Here is a 27955-nt window from a genome sequence, read left to right as displayed (position 1 = left end):
CAAGATTAAAGCATCTCAAAATTTCATGTCCTCGTGATAGAAATACTCCTCTACAGATAACAAACACAATCGTATGACAAAGCACAGCATGATAAAAGATCTTAGTAGGGTTAGGGTAAGCCATAGATGATGAATACAAAATATGAATGAGGAATAATGAATAAACACAATGTTGAATTCAGTAAACACACTATGCAAGGTGAATATTGAATGTTGAACTCCCATGTCTCTAGGACCAGGGTAGAGAGTATCAGCTAGAGAATGTATAATCTTGTGTATGGATCCTGAAACTTGGTAGACAGCCTCCTGAAGTGTATGGCAGCAGCAAATGCAGATTTGGAGAGTCTAGATCAGTGTTGATTAGGATTGGGATAGCTCGAACAATGGTTGGCAGCTGAAAAGGATGCAAGCAGCTGCTGGAAATAGCAAAATGCAGCAGTAATGTGATGACATGGTAGGCTGGTGACAGCTGCTGGACTGAGGACACAAGCCGTAGACGTATGGTTAGTAGTAAATGCTGTGGTCTAGTGACTCCGAGGCAATGGACAATGGTTGGGAATTGTTGCTTGATGACTGTTGATCAATGAATGCAGGCTTGGAAGGCACCAACTGATGGATAACATCCTCGAATTGAGATATCCACCAAGAAGGGGTGTGGATAGTGGAGGACAAGTGCCAACAATATGCAAAACAAGGATGGATTGGGTGATAGACAGCCTATCTATTTATAGATATGTGGATTCTCCCAAATTAGGGATTGGCTTATGGGACATAGACACTCTCTAGGACCATGCACAATTTAATGAAACTTTGGTTAATTTGAGTTTTGAGGCTGCAATAAAGAGCTAATAAGTTTATAATTCATTTTTTAGCTCAACATTTCCATCAAAGTTTGATTATTCCTTTTGTAAGTCCATTTTGCTATGGAGAGTATAACATTGAGCATTGATGTATAATGCCTTGGTTTGGTAAAAAATTAGAAAATTCGTGAGACATATACTTGCCCTCCACTAGCTGAAGGATTAAGAGTTTGTAACTTCTCTATTTCTTAGTCATTGCAAGAAAATGACTAAAAGAAGCAACATTAGACTCAAATTTTAAGGGGTTAACCCAAGTGTGTTTGCTAAAATCATTTGCCAAGGTTACGGAGTAAGAGTATCCTCCAATGGATGATGCCCACATTGGTCCACATATACAACTATGAACCAATTGCACAAGCAACCCCCACAAACATGTTTGGAAAGTACATGTATTTTTTGGAAGGTCCATTATCATACCTTGAAAACATTGAGAATATGCAGTCCTCTCATGAGTGTCATAGTTATCACTATGGCACTGTCATCAATAAGGTCATAGACCGAGCAACAATGACCTGTCAAAGCAACTTTGCACTTAATCTTTGCAAGTACTGAAATTGAAAGTAGAATTTTCTTTATCCTTGGGCATACAATACATGCAAAAGAGTAGCTACAATACTTGAGATTGAGCTCAACCTTACCGCTAACATTTAATTGCATGTGAAGTGTTATTTGCACATGTGATCATGTAACCCTTAGGTGCACGATCGAAGGAAACAAATAATTGATGGCATGATATGGTATGCTTAGAGGCACCCTATTTAAATACCATAGAGACAATGCATCAGTAGTAGACTTAAGTTTTGAGCTAAAAGATGCATTATATACTAACTAGCTCTCGATTACAGTCCGAGTGTCCCATAAGCCAAACCCTAATTTGGGAGGATCCAGCCATTCTATAAATAGGAGGCAGCCTGTCCACTCAGCCCTAATCTCATTTCCAGCTCTTCGTCCTGCTGGTGTTTGCGTTTACATTGCTGTCTACACCCTTGCTTGGCGCATACCTCAGTTTGTGGTGGTGACTAGTATGATAGTATCCATCAACCTGCAGATCAAACTTTAGTCCTCCAGGTGCATTTTCAGCTGGCAACTCTCATTCAGCTTGCAGGTGGCAGTTTTCAGCCATTGCCATCAGCTTGAGAGCCTTCTCTTGAATGTGTTTGCTATGGCTAGGCATCCATAGTCTGCATTTGCAGCTCATCGGCTGTCACCAGCCTTCTTGGAGTCCTTCTATAGTTTCATTTACTATTTTCATAGTCGCCTTCATCTTCCAAACAATATTCAACTTGTCGCTCACTCTTCTGAGCTGCCCTAGTTGTGTTCAACCTGATCCAAACTCTGCAGATCTGCATTTGCTGCTGTTGATTATATCCACAGGCCATCTGCTTTGATTCGGGATCTGTACAAAGTACAACATGCTCTCTAGGCTCTCAGGCTCACATTGTCTGCCTCGGTCTTTTAGAGACCTGAGAATTCAAGGTTCTATATTCACTTTGTATAGTGTGTTTATTGCATTGAGCATTGTATTTATTCATTCATTATTCCTTCATCTTCTATATCCATTGTCTTTGAGTTGCCCTACTGAGTTCTATTATTAGTCTATGCTTTGTTGTACCAATGTGTTTGTATTCTGTGTTTGAGTATTTCTTTACAATAGGTGCATTATGCTTAGAGGAATCATATTGATAGGTTACCATGAAGGGCCAATCATCATGAGCAATGTTGACCACCTCATTCTTGTCTTGTAGTTGAATTTGCATCTTGTAACACAAGTCTAGATTATTTTTTCTATATTCCTTGAGCAATCCTTGTAATCAAATATATTAGGACCAAGCTCCTTGCAATAATTACACTATTTCTTGTTTTTGCCTTCACCTTGACTTGAATTGGGTGAAGCTCCAACATTTATTTTTGGGCTTAGTAGAAGACATACCAGCCTTGTGCTTGCCCTTGCTCTTATGATCACTAGAAAAACCTTGATTTGATTTAAGGGAGGCATGTCTATTCGGATGACATTGCTTCTCTTGTAGCGACAAAGCAACAAGCTAATTGAGTGTAATAATTGGCAACATGGCACCTTTTACCTTCACGCTAGGAAGGGTTTTTTCCTTGTATGACCACCCTCTTTGTAGTTGTATTAAAATACCTTAGAGATTGGCGCATGCCATCCCCCCCCCCCCCCCCCCCCCCACCAAAAACAAATGGATGTAGCTCAATTGGTTAAGTTTGAACAAGTGGTGTCTAGAAAGTCTTGGGTTCCATTCTTACATTCCGCATGGTCATTTAGTATAGGTGTAAAAAAAGAGAGAATCGAACCCAGGTCAATGGGTTAATAAAATAAATGGCTTACCACTAGGGTAGCCACTTGATTACGAAAAAAAAGAGAGAAGGGGGGGGGGGGGGGGTTTGTACTACAATGACACTCATCAATGAATGAAAGTACAATGATCAAATGACCACAATGATGTGCTAAAATGTGCAAAACGAGTTTACATTGGCCCGATAGGCACATCAAACATGATAACTTGAATAGGATGGATCATGGCATGATCGGGTTTGAGGACTATACAAGATGTTGTCATTCTTGGTCAGTCTCATGTTTATTCTTTCCATGGTATTGGTCAGTACTTTCGAGTTCTGTAGGGTTATAGGCGGATTAGGACCAGCTCGAGGAATGACTTTGGCAGAGTATGGCTTTGCCAGTATTTCAGCTTCCATCCCTATGCTTGAAGTGGGCTTTTGGGTGCTTGCATGGTTTTCTCAATGATAAAGCAATCAAGCTTATCAAATGTTGGTTGAGGATAAGGGATGGCTGAGTGAGAAAGAAAATAAAATTTGGTCTTCTCGGAATAGTGAAGTCAAGCAGCATGATCCGCATAGCAGCTAGAAATGTAAGAAACATATTTTTTAAGTTTTGAGAGGGGTAAAATAAGAAATGTGGGTTTTTTAATAAAAGGATTTTAAAATTTTCTGAACTAGGGAAAGAGGTTTTAAACCTCTACGGAACTTTCTCTTGAACAAAAAAAAGGCCAATTGAGTATAAGTGATAATACATGAGAGTCAATTGGGCATAACATATTACACATCCATTATTAACTTTGTCAAAGTTTAGTCCTTTAAACAAGATATACTATGATTTAGAATTTTGATATCATGATTCATACATATCACACGAGGGAAATTGCAATAAACATGTTACATAGCCCATATGCAATGTGGAATGGGATTCACAGGCTTTAAGCAGCATTATGCAGTCTGTTTCAGGATGCTGGGGCAGCTCACAGACTTTAAAGGCCAAAGGGCTGACACACTAATGACCATCCAATGTCCATCTTGCTTTGCAGGCGTGCACACATATGTATGCATAGACACGATTATAAGACCAATGATAGACCTTCCAACTGTAAGCAACACAAGTTTTCTATTTTTAGTATTTATTGACATCATTGTTGAAGAAAATTGGAACAATTGGGTTATATGCTCGAGTTACGCTGAAGTTTAGCATGAAATTTTCTATCACTAAGAGACTTTTTGAGGTTGCGGATGTTTAAAGCTATTGCTTCAATTAACAATGCTTCCCAAGAAAATCCTTACGAAGCTTTTAACCACCTGGATGTGAAGGTAAAAACTACATCAGTCAGAACCGAGATATCTTAGAACTAAGAAATATAAGTAAGGGATATGATAACCTACTAGGCTAGCCGCTCTTGAGGAAGTGTGTCCTGTACAATGGGTTCATAATTCTCCAATGTTGAGGATTTTATGCCAATGATAGTAAGGAAAAGTTTGCATGAATCCTAGGTGGCTAGGAAAGACTCTTGTCCTTTTTGCATATGTCTTTGAATTGCCTTGGAACCTATCCCTTCTATCTTTGAGGGTATGAATAGTCTCAGTCTAGGTCTTCTAAATGGAATTATTTGTATCTGGCTGTCCAAGTGTAGCATGCATGATGCAAGGAAGGTAGCAATGAGCTCCCATTCTTAGCAATCTTATAGATCACTGCATTTCTAAGAGGAAAGAGAGTAAATCGTCTTGGCTCATTGTCTTAAATGTCTTAAGACTCCCTTATATATTCAAAGGTGGTTGAATCATTCATAAATGTGTGGCTTATGCTATTTATTTGGAATTGATGGTTTCCTGTGTCTTTGGTTGCATGTTTAGTTTTGTTCCACCTTTAAGATTGTTTGGAACCCTATGCTCAATTATGTTATGCATGTTTTTTTCCTGTGTTTGTTTGTATAGATTATCACTCAAGTATCATCCTGACAAGAATCCTGCAAAGAGTGCCCAAGCCAAGTTTGCAGAAATAAATAATGGTAGCATTCTGCTAACCTCTTCTTATTTCTCATATGTGTGTAGGACTGTCTTGGGTCTTATATCATGTAATTTTGAATAGATATAGGGCTCTGTCTAACGCCTGTCAATTGGTTAATTGTAGCTGCTGACATGCCTGTGAGAAATTTCTGTAAAATGTTTGTTTCATTATAAAGTGACCGTTTCATCTATTTCTTATCAAACTTTAAAGTTCCGTTTCATTGAGAGGTGCATCTAACAGAAATAGCTTAAAAATATCGGGGGGGGGGGGGGGGGGGGGGGGGGAGACTGAACTGTTTAAAAGTAGCAATTTGAATTTAAGCAATCTTTATTGCTCTGAGTAAGGGCCTATAGATTGCATGGCTACGCTCATGTCAGCTGCTCCATTGTCTTGTTTTTGAACGATTTGTATTTGTAGTATTACTAGTGACAAGTGAGCATACGTGCAGCATGTTGACTTCTATGCACAAATTTAAGACATGTCAAGGTGAGTTGGAACGTGAGGCAGACAGTTTTGAGAAATATGTACAGTGTCACTCTGAAAGACTAAAGGTAGTTGATTCTAAGTTGTAGTGGCAGGAGGCTGCGACACTCCCTTTTAGCCTCGAATTCTATCCCTACATGCTTTTGGCAAGAGAGGGCATTTTGTGGAGGTGTGCAGAAGGCAAGTTGATGCTTGTCATAGTGAGAGAGGACCTTTCCTTGTTGGCTCTACTTATAGCGATTCCTCTTGGGTTTGTGGAGGTTCCACTATCTACATCTGGCAGTTTCTTTGGGCCTCTACTGCAGAGAGGGCTCATGAGAGAAATATTGGATGATGTATTGTCTCCAAGTTCACGTGTGCATGTACTTTATGCTTCTTGTACTTGTGTATATGAGGGAACCATTGGGTATGCTCATGCTTGTGAGAGGGACTTCACATTTGTTACAGGATGAGATTTGTCAATGATTCGTATGCCTTTTGTGTGGGACAGCTTGTATATCTTCTTCCTACACTTGGCTTATTGGTGGTGCTTCATACACCATACACATTGCGCTTTTCTAGAGGTATATCTAGCAGAGGTCTATGCTGGAGTGTTCATAGTGCACTTTGTTTCTCTTTGGTGTTCCATCTATAAGCCGTGAGAACATGTTAGTGCTAGCAGATATTGTTAGTTCATGAGTGTGTGTGTGCATGTTCCAGTGGACTGGGCATTTATTTCTAGATGTGATGTGGTTGCCAGATTAGATGCTTGATCTGATGGCTGCCTACTCATTTATTGTGGCCGACCAGTTCGTGTTCATGGCCTATTTATAGGCCAAGTGCTTCCTCCTTGATTCATTCAGTCATTCAACATACACCTACATGCAGGTTCTGTTGGCGAGAGGTAGCAGATGCTAGTGCCCACACATTGGGCAACCGCTGCATTATTTCTTTATCTTATATTGCAAATGGAAGGAGTACAACTAAGATCCTCTGATCTCCTCCCCTAATCCAAGTGCGTCTTGCTATCAAAATTGACTAGTAAGCCTTCAAACCAATTTGTCCCTTGGTTTGCTTGGGGATTGGCATTCAGCCCCAAATCTGATATTGCCTGGCTGGCCTCTTGGATCTCTTTGAAATTCCTCAATTTCAGCTGCTGGAATCTAAGTCCTAGGTCCTTAATTTTGAGCATGCATACTGAGGTGGTTGGTAAAACCTTAATTTCTATCGTAAATTAGGATTTATAGTAGAGATTTTCCAATATTTCCATCTCTAATGACTCAAATGGTTGGAAAATGTTGAGATAACTTGAGAGATAGTTGCGGGATGAGAGAGAGTGTTGTAGAGAGAGAAATTTCAGTTTTTCATTGCGAGAAATGTTGAAAAATTGTTGTTGCTCTACTCAAACAGCCATGGAAGTTGATGCCTACGGCTTAGGACCACCGCAAAGATTGCTGTCCTAGAGGGTTCTCTTGCATGCTGTTACTAATACCAGAAGGACCTTGGGTTGCTGTCATCTATTCTTGAAGGGCTCCAAATTGCCATCACTTGTTGTAGAACTAGTCCGTGGTGGCTGCAAGTTACATTAGCATCATCTCCTTGTTCCTAACATCCTCCGTTCTCACAAAAGTTGGAATAGAATTTCATCAACCCCTAAAGACGTTTTTTCACTTGCATGGGCAAGTTTTGCGAAGTGCCAATCTTCTAATCTCATTTTTCAGCATTATTCAACTTATTAAATTAATTGTCAAAATATAAAATTTAAACATTAATTCAATAATTATTCTAGTGCTCAAAAAATTAAATCCACTAATCAATAATTAAATTGGCTAGGCCAATTTTTCTTTCAAGTATCCCTTAGCAATTATTGACCCTTAGACCGTTATTGATTAATAAGTTAATGCTTAGTTTCTAATGTTACCACCACTGACATTAGTATCCAATAAATTGTTCTAAACCCAAATCTGATACTGGGTACCACCTAGTACATGTCAAACATAACTTATTACAACTTTTGCCTTTGGCACCCAGTGCATCCTTAGGGTTCTTAGCCTATTACCATGACATAACAACCATATACATCACATATGCCAAACAACCTTGCACATTTGATTAATACCTTAATCAAATGTTATAGGCAAGATTAAAGCATCTCAAAATTTCACATCCTAGTGATAGACCTCTCCCTTGAAATCCTGCAATCGTCCTCAATTGGATTGCATTGTGCCAAAGAAAAAATATATTGCATTGAAATTTCCAGAAGGCCTCATAGTCACAACATTGTGTACTATTGTCCAACCATGTTACATGCCTCAAACCTTGCTGAAAATTTCCAGCTAGCATTAACAATTTAGAACTTTTGCTAGAAACCCATTGGATACATCCATACTTCATGTTTCTGAATTGTTCTGACTTCAGAACCATAGTAAAGCATATTTTCAGCATAAATCATGGCTGAAGCTGTCAATGGCATTTACTAACATGCTACTCTCCATGGAACCAGCTGTAAACCATTGAAAACTGAGGATAATTTGATCATTTGCTGATCTAAGAACTGATCACAAACTCCTGATAATGTGGCCCCAAATTGATCACAAACTCATTGCAAAAACTGATCAATAACTAATGCAAAATTTGATGGAGAACTGATTCCAAAATGTGACCATAAACAGTTCTCAAACTGATAAAAAGTTGAGCTGAAACTGATAAGCATTTCTTCTCAAATTGAGGCAAAAACTCATGCCAAGCTGACCATAAACTGATGCAAAATATAGTTTCAGTGCTCGGGTGAAACTCATACTCATTTGCATACATCTCACAATGACTAGTATGTTGAAAAGTGATCCCACAACTTACATACTATTGGCATAGTACCTTGGATGTATGTTGAATACATTCGAGATCCAATACATATGAGAGCTGTCCATAACTGGAGGAATGGAAGTGATACCTCTGCCTTGAGTATCCGCCAATACTGTGGACCCTTACTTTGTTAAACCTGTCTGAGCCCGAACCAAAGTTGGCTCTAACTGAGAGGCATCTCAGTAAAGTTGCAACAACAGAGGATGGTTTACTCATCCTCTTCCATCCACTTTGCATCTATTGGTGAAACAATGCTAAAGCTTCACTAAGAAGCATATGGAAGCTTTATCTCTAACTTGCCTCAAGCCTCCACTAGGTTATAGGCCTTTCTTCTCCTTAAGCATTGTGATGCTTTATACTTTCACATTGTTGCAATTTTAACTTAACTAATATGCAATGTTGCATTCAATTAACTAGCCCCTCATGTGTACATGATATGCTAGGAGCTCTAGATGCATTAGAAAACATTCTCATTTGCATAATTTGGACCATTCCAATGTGACTGTATATGGAAATTTGTATACGACCACCCATACGAAGATACATTTTCCCATACATTGCATGCATTACTAGTAGCTTTTTTCCTCATGACCAACGCTATACGGAGCATTTGCATGACCAACATTAATACCATGAGTCCCAAACACAATGGGCTACATATACGCATTATCAAACTTGCCACTTTGTGCCCCAGCATCATGACAACATTGCTCTACATGGGGTTACGCATATTACCAGCCATACTCGGATACATTCGGCCTTGCACATCATGCATTGGTCGTTGCATACCATAAGGAGTCATACCATACATCTATACATGCGGTCCTTGATCCACCATAGCATGGAAAGTTTTGCCACCACCAAAGTAATCTGGCTGCCCCATAATGGCATACTGTAACGTGTCCCCCTGTCTGCTTATAGGACACGTCTTAGCAACCCATTGGGAAGAGAGTCCAGAAAGCGCCACCCGGCACTCCCAAGGAATGTCACGGGTTTTGCGATCAAGGTCTTCCCGAGTCTGCCACGAAGCGGAAGCATCTGGCCGTTCCCACTTAGGACCGACCTGAGTTAGGGTTTCCCTAATAGTCAAGTTCCTAGGAAGTAGCTAGCGTCGAGCCCCAGACGAACCACTTTACGCAGAACATCAGGGTCGAAGCGGATTTATACTGAACTTGGTTCAAGGAGAATGGGAAACGAGAGGGATGCGAAGTTGGATCTCCCTGCCCGTAAGGCATAGTCCCATTCCGTTTCCCTAAAACAACACAAATCAAGACTCTAGCTCTATAGATCCTAGGTCATTGTTACCTCGTTGTCAAATCCTTTGAGAAAAGTTCCTGGCCAACCGGGACGACCTTTCCGTATGCATGCCCTACTGTCCAAAAAACATTGGATTAGCACTTTCAAGTTAGCGTTGTATATGCATTGATTGCCCCACTAGCATCATTTGCTTATGCTCACTATTCATGTTTTGAACATCGTGTTGCTGTATTAGCTCTTCCTTGGGTGGATCTTGTTGTCGCAAAGCCCTCAAAGATGATTTCCATTTCTTGCCTATGCTGCCCTCCTTTAAGGTTTCAAAAAGCACATGAATTGAGGACCATTTGCGAATTGCATAGACATTTGAGTTGCTGTCCTTAGCTGATCTTAAAAGTGGTCATCAAATTCTTCTTGCTTTTGCTGATCATTAGTTTCAAGAGACCTAGAAGGACCCACCTCTTGTCCAATTCCCTCATTCTCAGCTTGCTGCCTATGCTTTGTGCCTTGTCCAAGATCAAACATTGCATTTTGCCCAACACTTTAGTGAATTTTCAGATTGAGAGGCATCGTTCTTGCTTGATCCCATCTCACTATTTGAAGACATTCTTGTTGTAATGCTCAGTTGAATACAATTTCAGCACTAGAGCAAAGCTTTTGACATTCAATTAGGTACCTCCGGCCCAACAATTGGAGGGAATTGATAGTATCCCGGCAACGAAAACATGAAACTAGCCTTCCTCCTCGGATAAGGTGGTAAATAACCTAATTTAGCACTAATTACAACAAGCATAAAATTCACATAAACTGAAAATGCACACTTTTACCACTTTAATCTTGGACATTGGACATCTTGTTGGCCCCAAAATTAGCGCCGCTTTGGGTATTTTTTAATCTTATATTGCAAATGGAAGGAGTACAACTAATACTCTATCTTCTCATTCTAAGCATGCAGAGTCTATTTGAGTTCGTAAAGGGCATTTTTCAATCTATACACTTTGCCATTTGATGAGGAAAAGCTAGGAGGTTGCTCAACATAGATCTCCTCCTTCAAATCTTTGTTAAGGAATGCAGACTTCACATCGAACAGATGAACTGGCCATCTTCTATGGTTGGCTAAGGAAAGAACGGCCCTAATGTTGGCCATTTGAGTTGTAGGTGCAAAGGTATCATGGAAATCCACTCTTGGTTTGTGTAAGAATCCTTTTGCAATGAGCCGCGTCTTGTGCTTATCCAAAGTGCCATCACTATGATACTTGGTCTTAAAGATCCACTTGACTCTAATTACCTTCTGATGAACAAGCCAAGGCACAAGATTCCAATTGTCATTCCACCCAATTAGATCCAACTTCTGCTCCATATCATTCTTCCAATGTTGTGATTGCAAAGCCTTCTTAATGGAGGTATGATATGAGACATCAAACAATAGTTAGTATGAGTAATGTCGGTGGTGTGTGTTCCTTTGAGATCGTTGTAGGCCATCCTGCGGCTGCCACTTCTCAAGAACTCTCTCAATACTTGCATGATGAAGTGTATCATTCCCAAAAAGGAGAAGGTTGATACTCCTTGCGCCACTCTACTTTTACCTAAGCTTCTAAAACATCCACCAATGATCTCTCAACGGGTAAATTTAGTGGTAAAGCAATCTTCTCCTCCATTGATGGTGGAGCCTCAAGAGGCATAGGCTCCTAAAGCATTGACTCAGGTGCCCAACTATCACATGGATCTCCAAGTACGAGATATTCAGCACCCCCCTTTGCTGCTGGAAACTCTATAAACCGAACATCTCGGCTCCTATATGCCTCCCATGAAATGGAATCATAAAGCATGTATCCCTAGGACTATGGGCTATAAGTCATAAACACTTGTCTTTTGGAAGCCGATTCAAACTTATCCCTTTGTTTCTTTGGGACGGAAACGTAAGCATCACATTTGGACACCTTGAAATATGAGACATTTGACTTTTGACCAAAATAAGTGTTATTGGGACGTGAAAATTTGAGATGCTTTAATCTTGTCGGTAACATTTGATTAAGCTATTAATTAAATGGGTAAGGTTGTTAGCACATGTGATGCACATGGTAGTTATTTCATGGTAAGGATTGTGAGGAGCTTCTTCATCGACAATCTTCATCGATAGACTTCATCGACATCGGCATTTCTCTTGCCACCCCAGGATCCGTTTCTCCCTTGGTCTTTTGCCACATCCAGGATCTGAGAGGGGATGTTAGCAGTCATGTTTGTCATGCCTTGTCATCTCCTGCCTTTGTGTCTTAGAGTGGGTTAGATGAGGACTTCAAGAGCTCTGACATGTCTATCACTTGTTTTGACGGAGGAGGTAGCTCATTGTAGATCGCTTAGTTTATTGCATTTTAGTGCATTTTCTCCTCCAGATTCTGTGTGTATTACTCGAGGTAGTTTTTGCATTCTTTAGCTTGTCTCACTTGCCTGACATTGTCCACCCTTTCTAGGATTTATTTGAGCATTTCTGGCATTTTTGCTAGCATTAAATGTTGGTCGGATATATTTTTGGCCCCAAATTTTAGGTCGACCAGCTTTTTGGGATTTTTGGCTATTTATAACCATTTCCCACTTGGCAGTTAGTTATCATCTTTTCTCCTTTCTTGGCAGGTGTACGCTTCGACTCCATCATCTTCCTCCATCTTCAGTGCTACTATCATCATCCGCCTGATCTGGTGCCCTCACTGATGCTGTGGGCTGTGTGCAGGGAGTTATCAATCCTCCTGTTTTCAGCATGTGTTCCTTGTTCACTACAGGTTTCTTTTCTTCTTGTCTTGCAAATTGTCTCTCTCTTGTGTTCGAGTTCCTTCTTTCGTTGCGCACTCTCACACCCTCAACATCGAGCCATGCCCTTGACATCTCGCCTTGCCTACATGGCCCCTATCTGTGTGCCATGTCTACTGGCGTGCGACCTACCTTCGTGCATTGCCTTGCTCAGAGAGAGAGAGAGAGAGAGAGAGAGAGAGAGAGAGAGAGAGAGAGATTTGTGATATGGCGAATATGCAGGTGTTAAATGGTATTGATGTGGTATATAGGGCATGGGGATGGTGACTCATTGGTTGAGGATTTTGCAAGTAACATGTAGCTGATTATATTACTCTAAAAAACTGATTACAACGGAGTGCTCATGCTCAACAGATTGGTTGGAGCTGATGAAGGTCACAAGTACATCATGTATACAAGCCGCTCAAGGCAGTCTAGGGGAGATGGGGACAAAAAGCCATGGAGAGGGGGTGTATCACCATCTCGGGCTGTCTACCTGCATTACAAAAAACAGGTCTTGGCCGCCCCAAGTGCGCATGAAAGGACATTAGAGCTCCTGACAAGCCCTGGATTCGCCTTGGACCTGATCCCATCGGCCGCGGAGGGAGTGGATGATGGAGGTCCAGAGCTCTGCTAAGGTCTTGCATTGAAAGTCTCTCTCCACTGAAAGCCTCCTGACACCATGCCTTCTAGATTTGCCAACCAGTAAGACTCCCTATGATCTCCCATACCTCAAAGTGGTGTGTTGTGGGCTCCAGTACCTGGCGGATGGGTAGAGTCTCTTAACCCACCACTGCGCACGATCTTGCCTCGATAATGAATATCGTGTCCTGCATCCCAGCCTCATATAGAAGGTGGCGGCCCTAGTTGACTGCCTGCCAGTAGAAAGCTTCCCGTGAGATACATCCAAGGTTGGGTGCTATACGGCGAAGGATGCGGCATGCACCTCTCCATACGAACTGCGCCGCCTCACATGACCAAAGGCAGTGCTTTTGTGTTTTCAGAGGTTGCTGTGTGTAGCACATACAGCCTCCCTCCTGCATTTGGGCAAGCCAACTTCCCACCTCCAAGCCTCCATGTGCCACGAGCCATAAGAAATACGACACCCTCCTCGGCCTCCAGCTATCCCATAGGCGGCGCCAGAAGGTTCGTCAGAAAGGGTCCATGATGCTGTGCTCCGCGTAGTGCCTGCTACGTGACGGCGCCCAATCCATATCCTCCTGCATCAGTACATGTCTGCCAATCCTGACAGTGTACTCTAGGAACCTCGGGGTTGGCTGAGGATTTTGGGCAGTTGATGGATGGGGATGAGAGGGGAAAACGCCAAAAGATGTTGGTTGACGAACCAATTTAATATGCTCCGAATTTGCCTTAGCAAGTTGTTCATGCTTCTTGCTTATAGATTGGTGGGTTTTTTAAGTTTATGCTTGGCATTGCAAATTATCTTATGCCACATTTTGTTCATGCCAATGAGGGTAAAGCGAGCTATTTACCAGAAGGGATCAAATGGTTGCTGTCATGGGAACTGACTTGGTTTTACAGCAGATTGCTGCTTTCCATGAGAGAGTAGCCATCTTTTACTTTAGGGAAATGACTCCTTTGATTACTAAGATTTGTGCTTGGTTGCAGTCCATGCTTGTTAGTGTTGATGCGTGTCAAGTTGATGTTTCAGGGCAAGTGTAGGCCCCTCTTATTGAAGAGATTTATGATGGACTGAGAGGGTTTTTTAAGGTCCTTTTTCGTTCCTGGATGTGCGTGCTTGCATTATGCAATGTATTCCTTTGTTCATGGATAGTTAGGTAGTACATATGGTTCCATGGAGGCATATGGCTTAGTTTCAGGAGGTGCTTAGGCAGGCATGCCCAATTTGGGTGGAGGTGGTTGATTTTCCTGCACATCTTTGCTAACTTCTTTCTTTGGTTTTGAGAACCCTTGGTGAGGTGTTGGTGGAGCCCCCGTTGGCCTCCCGCAATGGGAACTAGGCTTGTATGCTTTGGGACACAGGGAAACCTCGAAACCAAAATTCGTTTTGAGGTCCTTGGGTTGCAAACGTTGGTTTTGAGCTTAAATGAGGCATATTTGCCGGACACTGTTTTAGATTCGGCCAATTGGGCCATTTTATTTCAAAATGTGATAGAAGCCCTGAGGTATTGGAACGTTCTTTGGATCCTTACATGTATATGCAAGAGCACGATTCCTAGGAGATGGCTTAGCAGCAAGATGTTGATCTTGTGCCTCTTGTTCTGCATGGACATGATGATGGAAAGAAGGATGTCTCCCAAGTTGGTATTGAGCGTTCATTGCTCTCAGTTGGTCGGAATTTGCCTCCTTAGGATGATTCTTGGGTCATTGTAGACGTAATGCTAGATAGGAATCTCGTACGACTCTTGCTCACCTATCTCCACACCCTATTATTGTTGGGGTTAAAGGCGCCTCCGCCTAGCCGCCCGTGTATTACTACACTGATAGTCACCGCCACTGCACACTGCAGGTGATGGACTCCCGTCACCGTCACTTTATTCTTTATTCTTTTAGTGACAGTTTGAATAAAGAAAGGTCCGGTCACACATTGTGATTGTTGGAGTTCCCATTTCTTCTCTCTCTCTTTCTTGCTCTTGCTCTCTCGCCATAGCTTTCGAGTGCAAGCTTCGATCCTTCTCTTCTTTCAACTGGTATCAGAGCACGGCTTCCCGACTCTTGAGCTTGACTCGTGGCATTCTCAGCTTCCCATCGACTCCCCACTCGTATTGGGTCTCTTTCCCGGCAGCCATAGCTCATTCTCTTGAGCTCACGTCACTCCTCGGCTTCTTGAGCTTCTTCTTGGTCTATTGAGGCACCATCAAGGCATTGACATTGAGGTATTGCTTCATTATTTTAAAGATTTATCTTAGTCCATAGGTCTAGGTAAACAGGGTTTTCACGGGTTGTGGGCAGCTATAGCTCACACCTCTTGGAGCTTCCTTCACCTGGATCTTGCTTCCAGCCTATCAAGGCTTGCTGAGGCTTGGTGTAGGCCTTCTTTGGCCCCCATTTGTGTTCCCTTTGGGCCCCATTGTTGACTCGTGGGATAGCAAACTCCCCCAGCCAGCTCATGTTTTTTTTTTTTTTTTTGTTTTTTTGTTGCGTCTGTTTTAAAATCTGGCCCAAAAATCCCTCTTTTTGTCATATCTCGGGCATTTGGAACCCGATTCAGGCAAGGTAAGAGTCTAAGTTGGGGTTTTGGCATGCTCCGGACGCGATGGTGATGTCGGATTTGCTAAATTTTGATGACAGAATATTGTGCAACAGATTTCAGATCTGAGACAACATGTATTTGTATGCCTATGGCTTATGTGATGCTTCTACTGATGTCTATTGATACCGGATCACTTGTGGATGTTATGCCTCTTATGTGAGACGCATTTGGAGCTGATTTAGCTAAGCCATTGACTGTTTTGAACAATCCCAGATCTGTTCAAAACAGAGCAGCCACCTGTTACTTCAATTTTATGCTTACAGGTCTTGGCATTTGATGCCCGATTATGCCCGGTTGGTGCCTATACATACAAGAATGTATGCCTATGGTTTGCTTATGGATTTGAACTTGGATTGAGCACTGATTTGCTCAGTTTACAAAGGTTATATGCTGTTGGAAACTTCAAGGTTGAAGCTATTTATGCTACAGTTGGGTTATGCCTATTGGTCACGGGGTGCCCCCTGCTACTCGGTATGATGTCATGATTTGGACTATGCCACATGTCTTGTTTATGCTCCGGAATACTTTTGAGCTGAGATTAGAGCTCGATTTGGGTTTAACTGTCACTTCTTTGTAGCTGGCATTTCATCTATAACATGGTATATGCCTAGGCTACCCAGTACGGGTTATGATGTCTTGGTGAATGCTTTATGCTTTGGTTATGGATGGTAGTTGTTTGAGCTCGTCTCGACATTCATTTGAGTATTTCCTTGAGCAGTTGGACATTGACTTGGATTTTTCCGTTACGACTTGGCTTTTTCCATTACGACCTTGGATACTATTGAGGCATTGTCTTGGTTACTTGTCTTTGGTACTTTGACTTGGTTTGCTTGAGCTGTTGAGCTCGTTTATCCGCCTTTTGAGCCAGTGGGAGCATCTTGTATGCTTGACCGACATTGAAGAGGAGGTTTATGCTATTTGAGCATTTTGTAGATACTTAAGACTTTGGGATCTCTTACACTTACATGTTGTATGGTTCATGCATTGATATCTTGGAATTGCTTTTGACTTGAGCTTGGACTTTGCACTCTAGTGAGCATACACCTACTGGTGTCAGGTCTTGCCAGTGTTATGTATACTTTGCCCTACTATCCAGGGGGTATGCCTACTCACTGACGGATGCTTTGGTGACATGTTTGGGTGTTTGCTCAGGATCTTGATGACTGTTTGATGCTGATTTATGCCCGTTTATGGCTGGTTATGCTTGGCTGTCATTTATTGACTTGGTGCAGTGATTTAGTCAGCAATTGACTCTCACAGTACCCTGCTGTCATTTATTATAACAAGCATATAACTCCAGACTGACATGGATTTTTCATGCTGAAATATTCTGAAATGATGTATTTTCACTAGTACTTGGTGGGCAGCAGCTTTGGTTACACTTTTCTCGCCATTTTTCTCTCGATTTTGGTGATTTTTTGGTCATTTTCTGTAGTAAACAGCAAGCAGTTTTAAACTATCTACAATCTTTCAGCCTGCATTACGGCGAGTTCGTCCACTGATCATGCTATTTTCAAGCTTGATGGTACGAATTACTCTTATTGGAAGAGCTAGATTTGGCAGGTGTTGAGGTTTCTTATTGGAAGAGCCAGATTTGGCAAGTGTTGGTTATCAAGAGAGGCATTGGTGATGTTAGGTTGCAGTTATAAAAACCATGGCCAAATCTTCACGTGTTCTTACAATTGGTGTGGATGATAAAAGGGCTGCTGGTTTTGCTTTGCGCTTTGACGTGCGTAAGAGGCTTGTGCCTCCTCGGAATGTTTTCTGTTCTTAGCAACAACAATTTTCTTCTCATGCTTCGATTCCTAGTTTGCAAAGGGCGGATCTTGTAGATGTGATTTGTAGTGAGATGGAGAGATTTCAAGCAGCTAAAGCTATTGATGTTAAAGGGAAAGGGAAAGTGGTGATTTAGTAGTTTTCTCTCCTTGGTTAATCATGAGACTTGCTTTATGGAATGCTAAAGGCATTTCTTCGGGCAGTAAGCAGTATCGGCTATGGAAAGTTGCGTTATGTGGTAATTGGGATGTTTTTTGTGCTACGGAGCACAAACAACATGCTTTGGGAGTATCTTATATATATAAGAATTACATAAATTTTTTTAGTGGTCGGGTTCCGCATAAATCTGGAGTTATGTTGGCCATTAGATCTTTCTCGCAACCATCCTTGGTTTCTCAGGACCTTCGTGGTAGGTTTTTGATGTTGGAAATCATATACGAGAGAGAGGTTTTGTGGCTGGTGGGCGTGTAAGCTCCTTCTACTGCTCGGGAAGGCCATCAGCTTTGGTTTGACTTGCATTGCCTTTTCATGGCTCGTCAAGGTTTTGTTATGGGTGATTTGATGCATGTGTATTTGCAGATCGGACGACTTCACCGCACTCGATCATGGATGGTCCTGAGCGGTAGGCTTGGGATGCACTGGCAGCTGTGTCTTTGAAATAGGACATGTGGTCTTGGATGCATCCTTCAGAGTCTGAATATACTTATCGTTCTCTTCAGCATCCAAACACCTGGGCCAGACTTGATAGGATCTACATTGTCAGAGAGATTCGTTTCTTCCTGCAATCATTGATATGTGGGTGGAGCGATAACATGTCTTGTTAGATCACTATCCTTTGGTTTTGGATTTGACCCACAGGCCTGTTCATGCCTTTAAGGCTCTCCTTGCTCGTTTGCCTCTACGTTTCAATCAATCTTTTTTGCTGCAAAATCAGTTTTTGAAATGTATTCAACAATTGATTGCTTCTTTTAGCTCAAGGGTCCTATCTGGAGGGATGGAAGCATGGGCTGTTTTTAGGGATAATGCACCCGATAGTATGGTATTCAGCATGCTTATTCTTTTTGAGCTGAATTGCAGCATTTGCAATCTTTGTTGGCCCACTTGTTGTCTTTGTATCAGTCAAGGGATACTATTGATGACTTGCTCACATGCATTGAATGGTTGAAATGTAGAGTTCAATCTCTTCAGGAGGAGGAATATGCTAAATACAAATTGTTGGCTCGAGCGGAAGCTTTGCATGATAATAACTGCCAATCTCATCAGTTTTTTGCTCGTTTACGTTAGAAATACGGTTGGAAAATATTGTGTTTGTTGGATGAGCAAGGTTTTATGACTGATCCTCCTTCCATCATTCGGATGTGCGTTGACTTTTATAAATCTTTGTTGGGTCCACAAGAGATTCTTTGTGATGCTATTTACTCTGCTCGTCGATACATTTGTGATTTGGTTAGTAATCAAGTTAGACTTGAATGGGTTGATTTGATGGAGGTTGATATCCAAAGGATGAAGTGGAGGATGTGCTGTCCCATTTACCATGAAGGAAATGCCCTGGCTGGGATTGAGCAGCTTAAGGACCCATTAACTTGCCTGTGTCAGCAAGTGTGGAATTTTGGTAGGATGCCTTCAGACTGGAAGATTGCTGTGATTTGGTTATTGTTTAAGGTTCTCTCTCTGACCTCTTTGAAGAATAATGGAGACCCATTTGTGTTATGGGTTCTTTGTATAAAATCTTCTCTAAAATCATTGCCAACAAATTGTAAAAAGTATTGTCGCACTTGGTTCATCCGCGTCAATATGGTTTCATTAAGGGACGGAATATAATGCATAACATTTTGAATGTTTAACTAGGGATTCATTATGCTCTAAAGGCTCAGATCAGTAGGTTGTTATGCTTTAGCTTGATCTTGAAAAGGCATTTGATCATGTGAACTGGTCTTTCTTGCGGCAGCTGATGTCTACCATGGGATTTGGTCCTCGCATGATTTCTCTTGTTGATACCATTAGTTAGGGTGTTGTGGCTCGTATTGTACTTAATGGAGGGATCACAGATGAAATTTCCTTGTCTCGGTCTGTTCGGCAAGGCTGTCCTCTCAACCCTTTGCTATTTGCTTTGGTCACTCACCCGATGTTCTCATTGTTGGATAAGTTGGTTGATCGAGGTGAGGTTGTTGGTTTGTCTCTTCCTAGTGGTGCCCAACTTTTGGGTCAATCTTTGGTTGATGATTTCTTTATGTTTCTTAAGGCTGATTGCACTAATGTTAATCGTGCAATGGTAAGGTGGAATCTCTTTGCTTTAGCGTTGGGACTTCATATTAATGCTCCTAAATCTACATTGCTTTCTTGTACGGAGAATGATTTGCAAGCTTTGGGTTGGCATGGAGTTGTGATTTCTAAAGGAGATATTACCGGACACTTGGGTTATCCTATTGGTGTGGATGTAGCTCCCCGTGCCTTGCTTGATTGGATGTCATCCCATATTCATGATTGGTTCATGTACTGGAAATCTCAAGGCTATCCTCTTCATGTGAGACTTAAAGTTGCTCAATGCACCATGATCAATATAATCTCATTTTTTTTGCCGTTACTTCCTTGGACTAAGAAGTCTCTTTGGGAACTGGTTCAACCTATCTGATTCATGTTGTGGAAAAAGAAAGGGAATCACTTGGGCCAGGTGTGGATTTCGTGGCAACATGTGACTACTCCTAAATGGATGGGGGGAGCAAATTTATTGGATGTTAATTTGCATATGGCTGCTTTGAGACTAGCATTTTTGCAGGCACTATGTGTAGAGAGTCCTCCATGGTCAGATATTGTAAAATTTTTCATAGAAAAGATTGGCATCTCTCATGGTAGCACGGTTATTCAAGTTTCTTGGTGACATGTACTTAATTGGACAAGGCTTATTAAGGTCTTCCAGTCTTTTCTCCTTTCTTATTTGATTGCATCTTGGCAGGAGATGCTATGTTTTGTAGTTTGGTGCCCTCCTGATCTTTGTAAGGAGGAGAATTCGTTGCAAGGAGAAGTGCTGGCTATCTCCAAGTTGTTGGATTGGCCTGATAAAGATTTTCAGTGAGATAAGTTTAATCAGATGACTCGTTTGGGGTTGCAGATAGTGCATGATGGTGTCATTCCTAGGCAGCCCTGTCTTTATTCTTTCCGTCGTATTTGTTAGTCCTTTCGGGTGCCCTGAGGCTATCATGGCATTTGGTCGTCCATATAGGAGATGCTTTTGAGGTTCTCTCCCTTGCCTATGTTACAACCATCATCTCCCTGGCAAGATTGGATGTTTGTGCTTCTTGATGATTTCGAGAAAAGGTCAACTAATCAGATCTATCATTAGATGGTCGAGGCCAAGAGATGGGTCACTGGAAAGGCTAATAAATTATGGTATATTCGGGATAGCAAAAAGAAGTGGTAGGAAAGATTCATCCAACTTTGGAAGTCTAGGGTTACTTATCAGGTTAAAGTGTTCATATGGAGGTTGCTTATTGGGGATCTTCCAACTGGGGACATGTTGCGTGCTCGCAAGATGTCCAGTGGTCGTTGTGTATTTTGCACTATATGTGATGAGACATTGCTTCGTCTCTTTGTCTCTTGCCCTGTTGCTTGACAGATTTGGAGTTTTGTTTCCCATGTGTGGTCCTCAGCGACTCAATAGCGGATATCAGCTCGTTTGTGGATTACGGGAAGGATGACTTCTATGTATACTTTGCAATCAGATTATTCTTGCCTCTTCCATTTCCTTATATTTGGTGTACTCGGAATGCCTTTATATTTGATTCGGCCTTAGGCATCTATGGTCATGTGGCCCGTCTCCGTGGTTTAGTGTTATGGCAGATCTGTATGATTTTAGCTGATCTGGTTCTTCCTGACATTGCTTGTCCTTAGCTGGATACTGTTTGCTCCACACCAGCTGTCCTTCCTGTCTGATATTTGTGTTAGAGTCTTGGTGGCCTTTCATTTGTGTTTGTTTTTCTTAGTTGACTTGATAGTCTAATGTAAATATTGCTACTTAATTCAATTATCTTCACGAGAGAGAGAGAGAGAGAGAGAGAGAGAGAGAGAGAGAGAGAGAGAGAGAGAGAGAGAGAGAGAGAGAGAGAGAGAGAGAGAGAGAGAGAGAGATTGATTGCCCGCTCGCCAAGAATATCTGGTCGCTCTTGTCACAGGTTTGGTGTGCAGTGGTGGGGTTTTCACTAACCCCTTTCGATTGGGTTTTTGTGCGCCCAAAATACCCCACACCGCCACAGTTGCATATGAAGATCTTATTCCACTTTTTCAGATACTGGGGATATTGGCACATTTGGACCACGCGGAATGCCTTTCTTTTTGATTCGGCCTCTAATTTACCGAGACACATTGCCCGGCTTAAAGGTCTCTTGCATTGGCAAATAGATCTCATTCGGCACTCGGACTTGCTCCCTTGGGAGGACTTGCTTCCCTGGCATATGGCAATTTCCTCTGGGTCTTTGCCATGACTTGTGTAACTTTTTCGTGGCTTAGTACTGGGATTTTACACACGTTGGCTTAGGGCCCTCGTGTATTTTGTAATCATGTAAACTTATTTTTTTCGTAATTAATACAATTACCTTTTACGGAGAGAGAGAGAGAGAGAGAGAGAGAGAGAGAGAGAGAGGCGGCATTGTTGTTGCAATAGTTGATAGGCTATTTCGAACAAGTCGAAGATCCTCCAAGAGCTGATGACTTGTTTAGAAGAGAGTTCAGCAGCAGATGACAGCAGTTTGAGGGCACAAGCTGATTTCTCCCATTTTCTCATGATGGATGTTTGAATTTTTTCTCTCTTTAACATTCTCTCTCATGCTCTAGCCTATTCTCATTCTTTCTTAGTAAATTCTAGAAAAATCAGCCATTGGAGGTGGAGATTTTGAGTAATCTCTATTGTAAACTCTAATTTATAAGTGAAATAAGGGTTTGACTCTACCTAGGAAAGTTTGCTTAGAAATTGAAGGCCTAGAGACTTGAATTTTAGACATTGAAATTGTGGCAATTTCAGGAGATTTAAGTGGCCATTCGTTTAGCAATGATTTGGGGTTGAATTTGTTACTCAAGGAGCACAATTGAATACCAATCCTTGAGCAAACTAAGGGTTGAATTGGTTTGAAGGCTTGCTAGTTATTTATGAGAGGAGGCATTCGGATTAGCAAAGGGGATTAGAGAATCTCAGGTGCACTCCATCCATTTGAAATTAAGAATAAAGAAGTATCGGAAGGGGCGCTAGTTTTGGGGCCAACAAGCTGTCCATTGTCCATGATTAAGTGGTAACATTTGTATTTTCAGTTTATGTGAATTTTATACTTGCTGTGATTAGTGCTTAATCAAGTTATTTACCACTCTTTCCAAGGTGGAAGGCAAGTGTCACTAGCATCTGATGGTGAGAGGGGGCAGTTTTCTTCTCTTGGTATCTACAAGATTTTGATTACTTCAGGGATATCATTTTTGTATTATGGTATCATTATTCGTATTATCAGGATGATTTGGATTGTAAAAGCGCACTTGGCTAAGTGAACGACTCCCTTGCAAGGGCATTGTTCAAATGGCACCCTTGCGTAGCATTTTACATAAGCCCTTTGTATTACACCATGCATTGATATTTTGTTCTTATAAACATGCATTTGCATTTATCCGTTTTCAGTAAGAGACCGGTCAACTTGGGATCCATGATATTCATGGCAGCTCCCATTGCAATCTTCTAGGGTAGTTTTTTAAACTTGTATTCTCCTTATAGTCCTAATATGTTTTTTTATCATCAATGTTCATGGGTGGTCGATATAGCTTATTTCTTTTCTAATGTGTTGGGTCTAACCATCCCTTTCATTTCCACTTGGGGCACAGATCACTTGATAGGATAAAAACAATCAATCCCTTTCATTTCCGCTTGGGGTACAGATCACTTGATAGGATGAAAACAATCAATCAAATAATAAAATCCCCCCCCCCCCCCCCCCCCCCCCCAACAAAAAAAAAGAAAGAAAGAAAAAGAAAGTGGTTCTATTCACCTTTGCATGCTGTGGTAGGCCATTGGACAGCCAAACACTTTGTTCAATGCCTCATAGTTACACTCGTACGCTGCACAGTATTGTTTGTTCCATACAGTACTCCACATATCCATATGATTTGGTATAAAAAAGGGCCTTTCTTGGCCATCATGTATGCTGTATCTTCCTGCGTTCCTGCACGTGCCTTCTTGCATGGTACTTTTGGAGGGGTGGGAAGGCTTGGATACTTCAGCTCACCCCCTTTCTCTAACTATGCACTTCTCCACTAGCCCCCCTTGGATTCCATCCAGTTGGCAGCCCTATTTGATTGTTGACCCCTCTTTGACTCTATGACCCTTCTTTCATCTACAAAAGGTGTTCCTCTCCTCTATGCTTCCACATCAATTCAGCAAGCATTTGCCATTCGGATCTACCTCTCTTGGATCTTGAATTGATTTGTGATTTGTGAAGCTCTAGCCTCTCACTCTCTCCTCTTTCTTGCACCGTGTCAAGGCTCAAGGCTCAAGCCTCTCCCATCCTCTCTCTCTCACCCCCTTTTCCAAATATGCACTCCTCCCCCAGCCCCCCTTGGATTCCATCCAGTTGGCAGCCTATTTGATTATTGACCCCTCTTTGACTCTATGGCTCTTCTCTCATCTACAAAAGGTGTTCCTCTCCTGCATGCTTCCACATCAATTCAGCAAGCATTTGCCATTCGGATTTACCTCTCTTGGATCTTGAATTGATTTGTGATTTATGAAGCTCTAGCCTCTCACTCTCTCCTCTTTCTTGTACCGGCTCAAGGTTCAAGGCTCAAGGCTCTCCCATCCCCTCTCTCTCACTCTTGCTCTTTCAACTTTATCCCAACCCTCGTCTTCTCTTTCAAGTTTCAACTTTCAAGCTTCATGAGTTAAGAGCCAAGCATCTGTGTGTGTGTGGGTGTGTGTCCCCCCCCCACCCTACGGGCCTCTCTATCCGTCATTGGCACCATGACTCGTGTGAAGCATGAGGCCTTCAATTTGCATGTGATCCATGTGGAGAGGGATACAAAGAAGTCCAACTCCCATCATTAGACATGCAAGTATTATAGGAAGCGCTATATAAGTGGCGCAGCCCCGGCTTCTTCCACATCTTTGCAAGACGGGGGGGGGGATATAAGTTGCTCCATGTAAGGAAATCCCTCAAAACATTGTGGATGAGATTCTTGCCAAGATGAGAAGGGGATCCACAAGAGGAGAAAGTGGTGTATTGGCACGAACTCCTATGCATACTAATAAGGAAGTATCGAATGTGGGCGTATCTTCAACTAGTGCAGGAGAGGCCTCTACCATTGGTGGTGGGGGCTCAATAACCGCATCTGGCTCCAGAGAAAGACAAAGAGTGGTGGCTCATGCGGTGCCGGAGAGACAATCGTCTCTCTTTGAAGCTCTCGGTCATGTGCGTGGATCGGTTGCCTTTCTTAGAGAAAGGTAACGAATTGGAGACATTGAAATCGCACACATTGTGATTGAATGCAATCTTGCATTCAATGTCCTAAAGTAAGAGCAGTGAAAGAAGATGGTAAAAGCCATTGCCAACGTGGGTCCTTGTAAAGGATGGACTGGTGTCATATACAATGGCATGAGGATGAAAAAGATTGATATAGAGAAGAGGAGGATTGATAGAGCCCTTGATCCTATTTGGGCCACATGGATAAAATATGGTTGCTTCATTCTCACCGATGGATGGAGTGATTGTAAGAAACATGGCATCATCAATATACTCGTCTCATGTCCACTTGACACTTACTTTTTGTGGGCCATAGATACCGGCAAGAGGGGGAGGAAAACGACGGGCGCATTCATCTATCGCCACACTTGGCAAGCTATCATTGGGGTATACATTGCCTTTTAAATTTGTTTCACTTTCTTTCATTATAATTTATGCATAACTATTTATCTCCTTATTCTCTCTAATATCTATCTCGATTCTCTCTTTTCCCTAATTCCCTATCTCTCTTTATTCTTAAATCTTGAAAGTTGAAACTTGAAAGGCTCAACTCTCTCTTTCTCTTTCTAATCTCCAAGTATTGTCACTTGTAATTTGTGGTTATAGGTGGGCCTCTTGAATGTGGTGCATGTTGTTATTGACAATGCATCGAATTGTCGGTGCATGGGCCGTTTGCTTAAGGCTAATTTTCACACGATTGTGTGGACTGCATGTGCAAGTCATTGTTTGGACTTGCTCATTGAGGACATTTGGAAGCTCAAGTAGGTGAAGAGGGTGGTCCGCAAAGGTACATCAGTTGTCATCTTCTCCACGGTAAAGATAAAGATGCTTGCAACGTATCATGAGTATAGCACATTGGAGTTGAAGAAGCCTTTTTTGATTGGGTTTGCTTACATGTGGTTGTTTCTCGAGTGCCTTTATGAGGTGCGGTCTGATAGTGGTGTCCACTCTATGGAATGAGTGGAATGAGCATGAGGCAGAGGAGGTTAAAGCCATGTAGTGCTTGTGCCTTAATGAGCAGTTTTGGTAGAAAGTCAGTGCCGTTGTCATTGTTGGGACTCCCTTTTATAGGGTGTTACGTATGAGTGATTGCGAAGGGTCCACTATGGGCCTTATTGTTCTCTTGTTTAGAGCGGCATTGGTAGAGGCACGTGCTTGCAAAGTGATCATAGAGACAACATGCAGATGTTTTAGAAATAACAGAGAGGAGATGGACATGGATGCATAAGCCCATCCATGGTTTTGTTGCATTGGTATATCCGGCCTATAAGTCGTCGGTGGTTATGGATGATAGAGAACTTCGTTTGGACCAACTTACTTATTTGATTCATGTGGTCCTTGTGGATGACCACAATGCAATGCTGGAGGAGCTAGGGCGCTATGCGGATCAGAGAGGGCATGTGGCTTTTGCTTCTCCTACTTGTTGGAGGAGAGGGTTACTTGTGAAGCCTTTATTTTGGTTGCAAAACTTTGAATACACATTGGAGACCCTTTAGTCCTTAGCCATGAGAGTACTTGCTCAAGATTGCTCTTCGGGTGCATTGAGAGAAATTGGAGTGTCTATTCTCTCATTCACATGAAGTTTCACAATCGGCTTAGCACACGACTGTTAGAGCAGCTAGTCTATTGCCGCACTAACTTATACATGATGAGGGCTATGATGAGCATGGGTTGTCCAAAGCCAATAAATACTTAACCTTAAAATTTAAAATTTGTTGTTTTAAACTTTAAAGTTTATACTTTACAATTTGAACTTTAGCATTTACAATCTTATGTGCATTGTATAGGTGAGTGTTGATACATTCAAGTTGATGGGCGATACTCTTATAAAGATAAACTTTGAAAGAAGTAAGTTGCACATCAAGGGCAATGTTCTCCAATGTAAGGGGATAAGCCTACGTTGCGATTCATCTAGGTTAACATTGCCGAAAAACTATTAAGACAATCTTTCAATGAAGTAAGTTGCACATCAAGGGCAATGTTCTGAGGTGTGACCAAGCTCTCATTCTTATGAGAAATTAACTCACATACTCCATCCGCTATGCGACCTGCGCTGCCAACAAGATCTTTCATCTTCTTACATTAGGAGGTGAATAAGGACGAGATGATTTTTGCGGAGGTCTATAGACAGCTTATAGTAACAAATACTTGCGACACTTGGAGTCATTATGCTCATGGGTAAGGAGTTCGAGTATGTGGTAGTAGGGGCATGGTCTTTCGGTGCCCTTCGACATCGAGGAGGGGTGGTTTGAGTGGCTTGCTGACATATGCATATGTAAGGCGGGGCTCTAGTAGCTCACATTCCGTGCCTCATGATGATATTTCCCCTTTGCCTACATAATCAGCACGTAGAGAGCCATAATTTCATGATGATGGTAACCTCATCAGTGAGAATGAGTATGAGAGTGTCTCATAATCCAAAACTGACGAGTCATCTTCAGATTCTCTTGATGAGCACTCAGATGGTTTTGATGATGCCTTATCATTGATTCATAGGTCTCTCTCTTTTTTGTATCTACTATCATTATATCCACATACCACTATGATGCATCATCCATTGATCATGTATGTACTAGACTCTAGTTGTATCGCATGTTGCGCATAGTCTATGTACTAGACTCTAGTTGTATCGCATGTTGCGCGTAGTCTATGCGACTATGATAGCCACCCTTATGTATTTATCTTATTTTGTAATGAAATGGCTATTTTCACTTTCAATATGTGCATTGTGTTCTATCATTTAATGATTTAAGGTTTTTAGAAAAATTATGTTGATTTTTCTTTGCACTAATATCATACTGCACCTTATAAAATCATAAGGTACTATTTAGTACCATATTTTGTTGTACCGTACTGTATCGTACCTTTTGTACTTGACAACTATGCTTGGAATCTTTGGGATGACCCTCTGGGCTTCCTCAGTAAG

At 41.7% G+C, this 27955-nt stretch overlaps 1 protein-coding gene across 1 annotated transcript in view; it reads left to right on the top strand.

Annotated features, from left to right (window-relative positions):
* Positions 1-27955, top strand: part of ATERDJ3A (DNAJ heat shock N-terminal domain-containing protein) — a 112579-nt gene that overhangs the window by 52433 nt on the left and 32191 nt on the right. The window contains exon 3 of the mRNA XM_087670514.1: positions 5100-5173. Coding sequence (XP_087526640.1) covers positions 5100-5173 — 74 coding nt within the window. The remainder of the gene's footprint in view (positions 1-5099; positions 5174-27955) is intronic.

Source organism: Lygodium microphyllum, chromosome 28, assembly GCF_053477565.2.
Source record: "Lygodium microphyllum isolate KBCC chromosome 28, Lygodium_microphyllum_v1.1.10, whole genome shotgun sequence".
NCBI classification, from domain to species: Eukaryota; Viridiplantae; Streptophyta; class Polypodiopsida; order Schizaeales; family Lygodiaceae; genus Lygodium; species Lygodium microphyllum.
The sequence above is the reverse complement of the archived record's forward strand: the minus strand, read 5'-3'. Positions and strand labels throughout refer to the sequence as shown.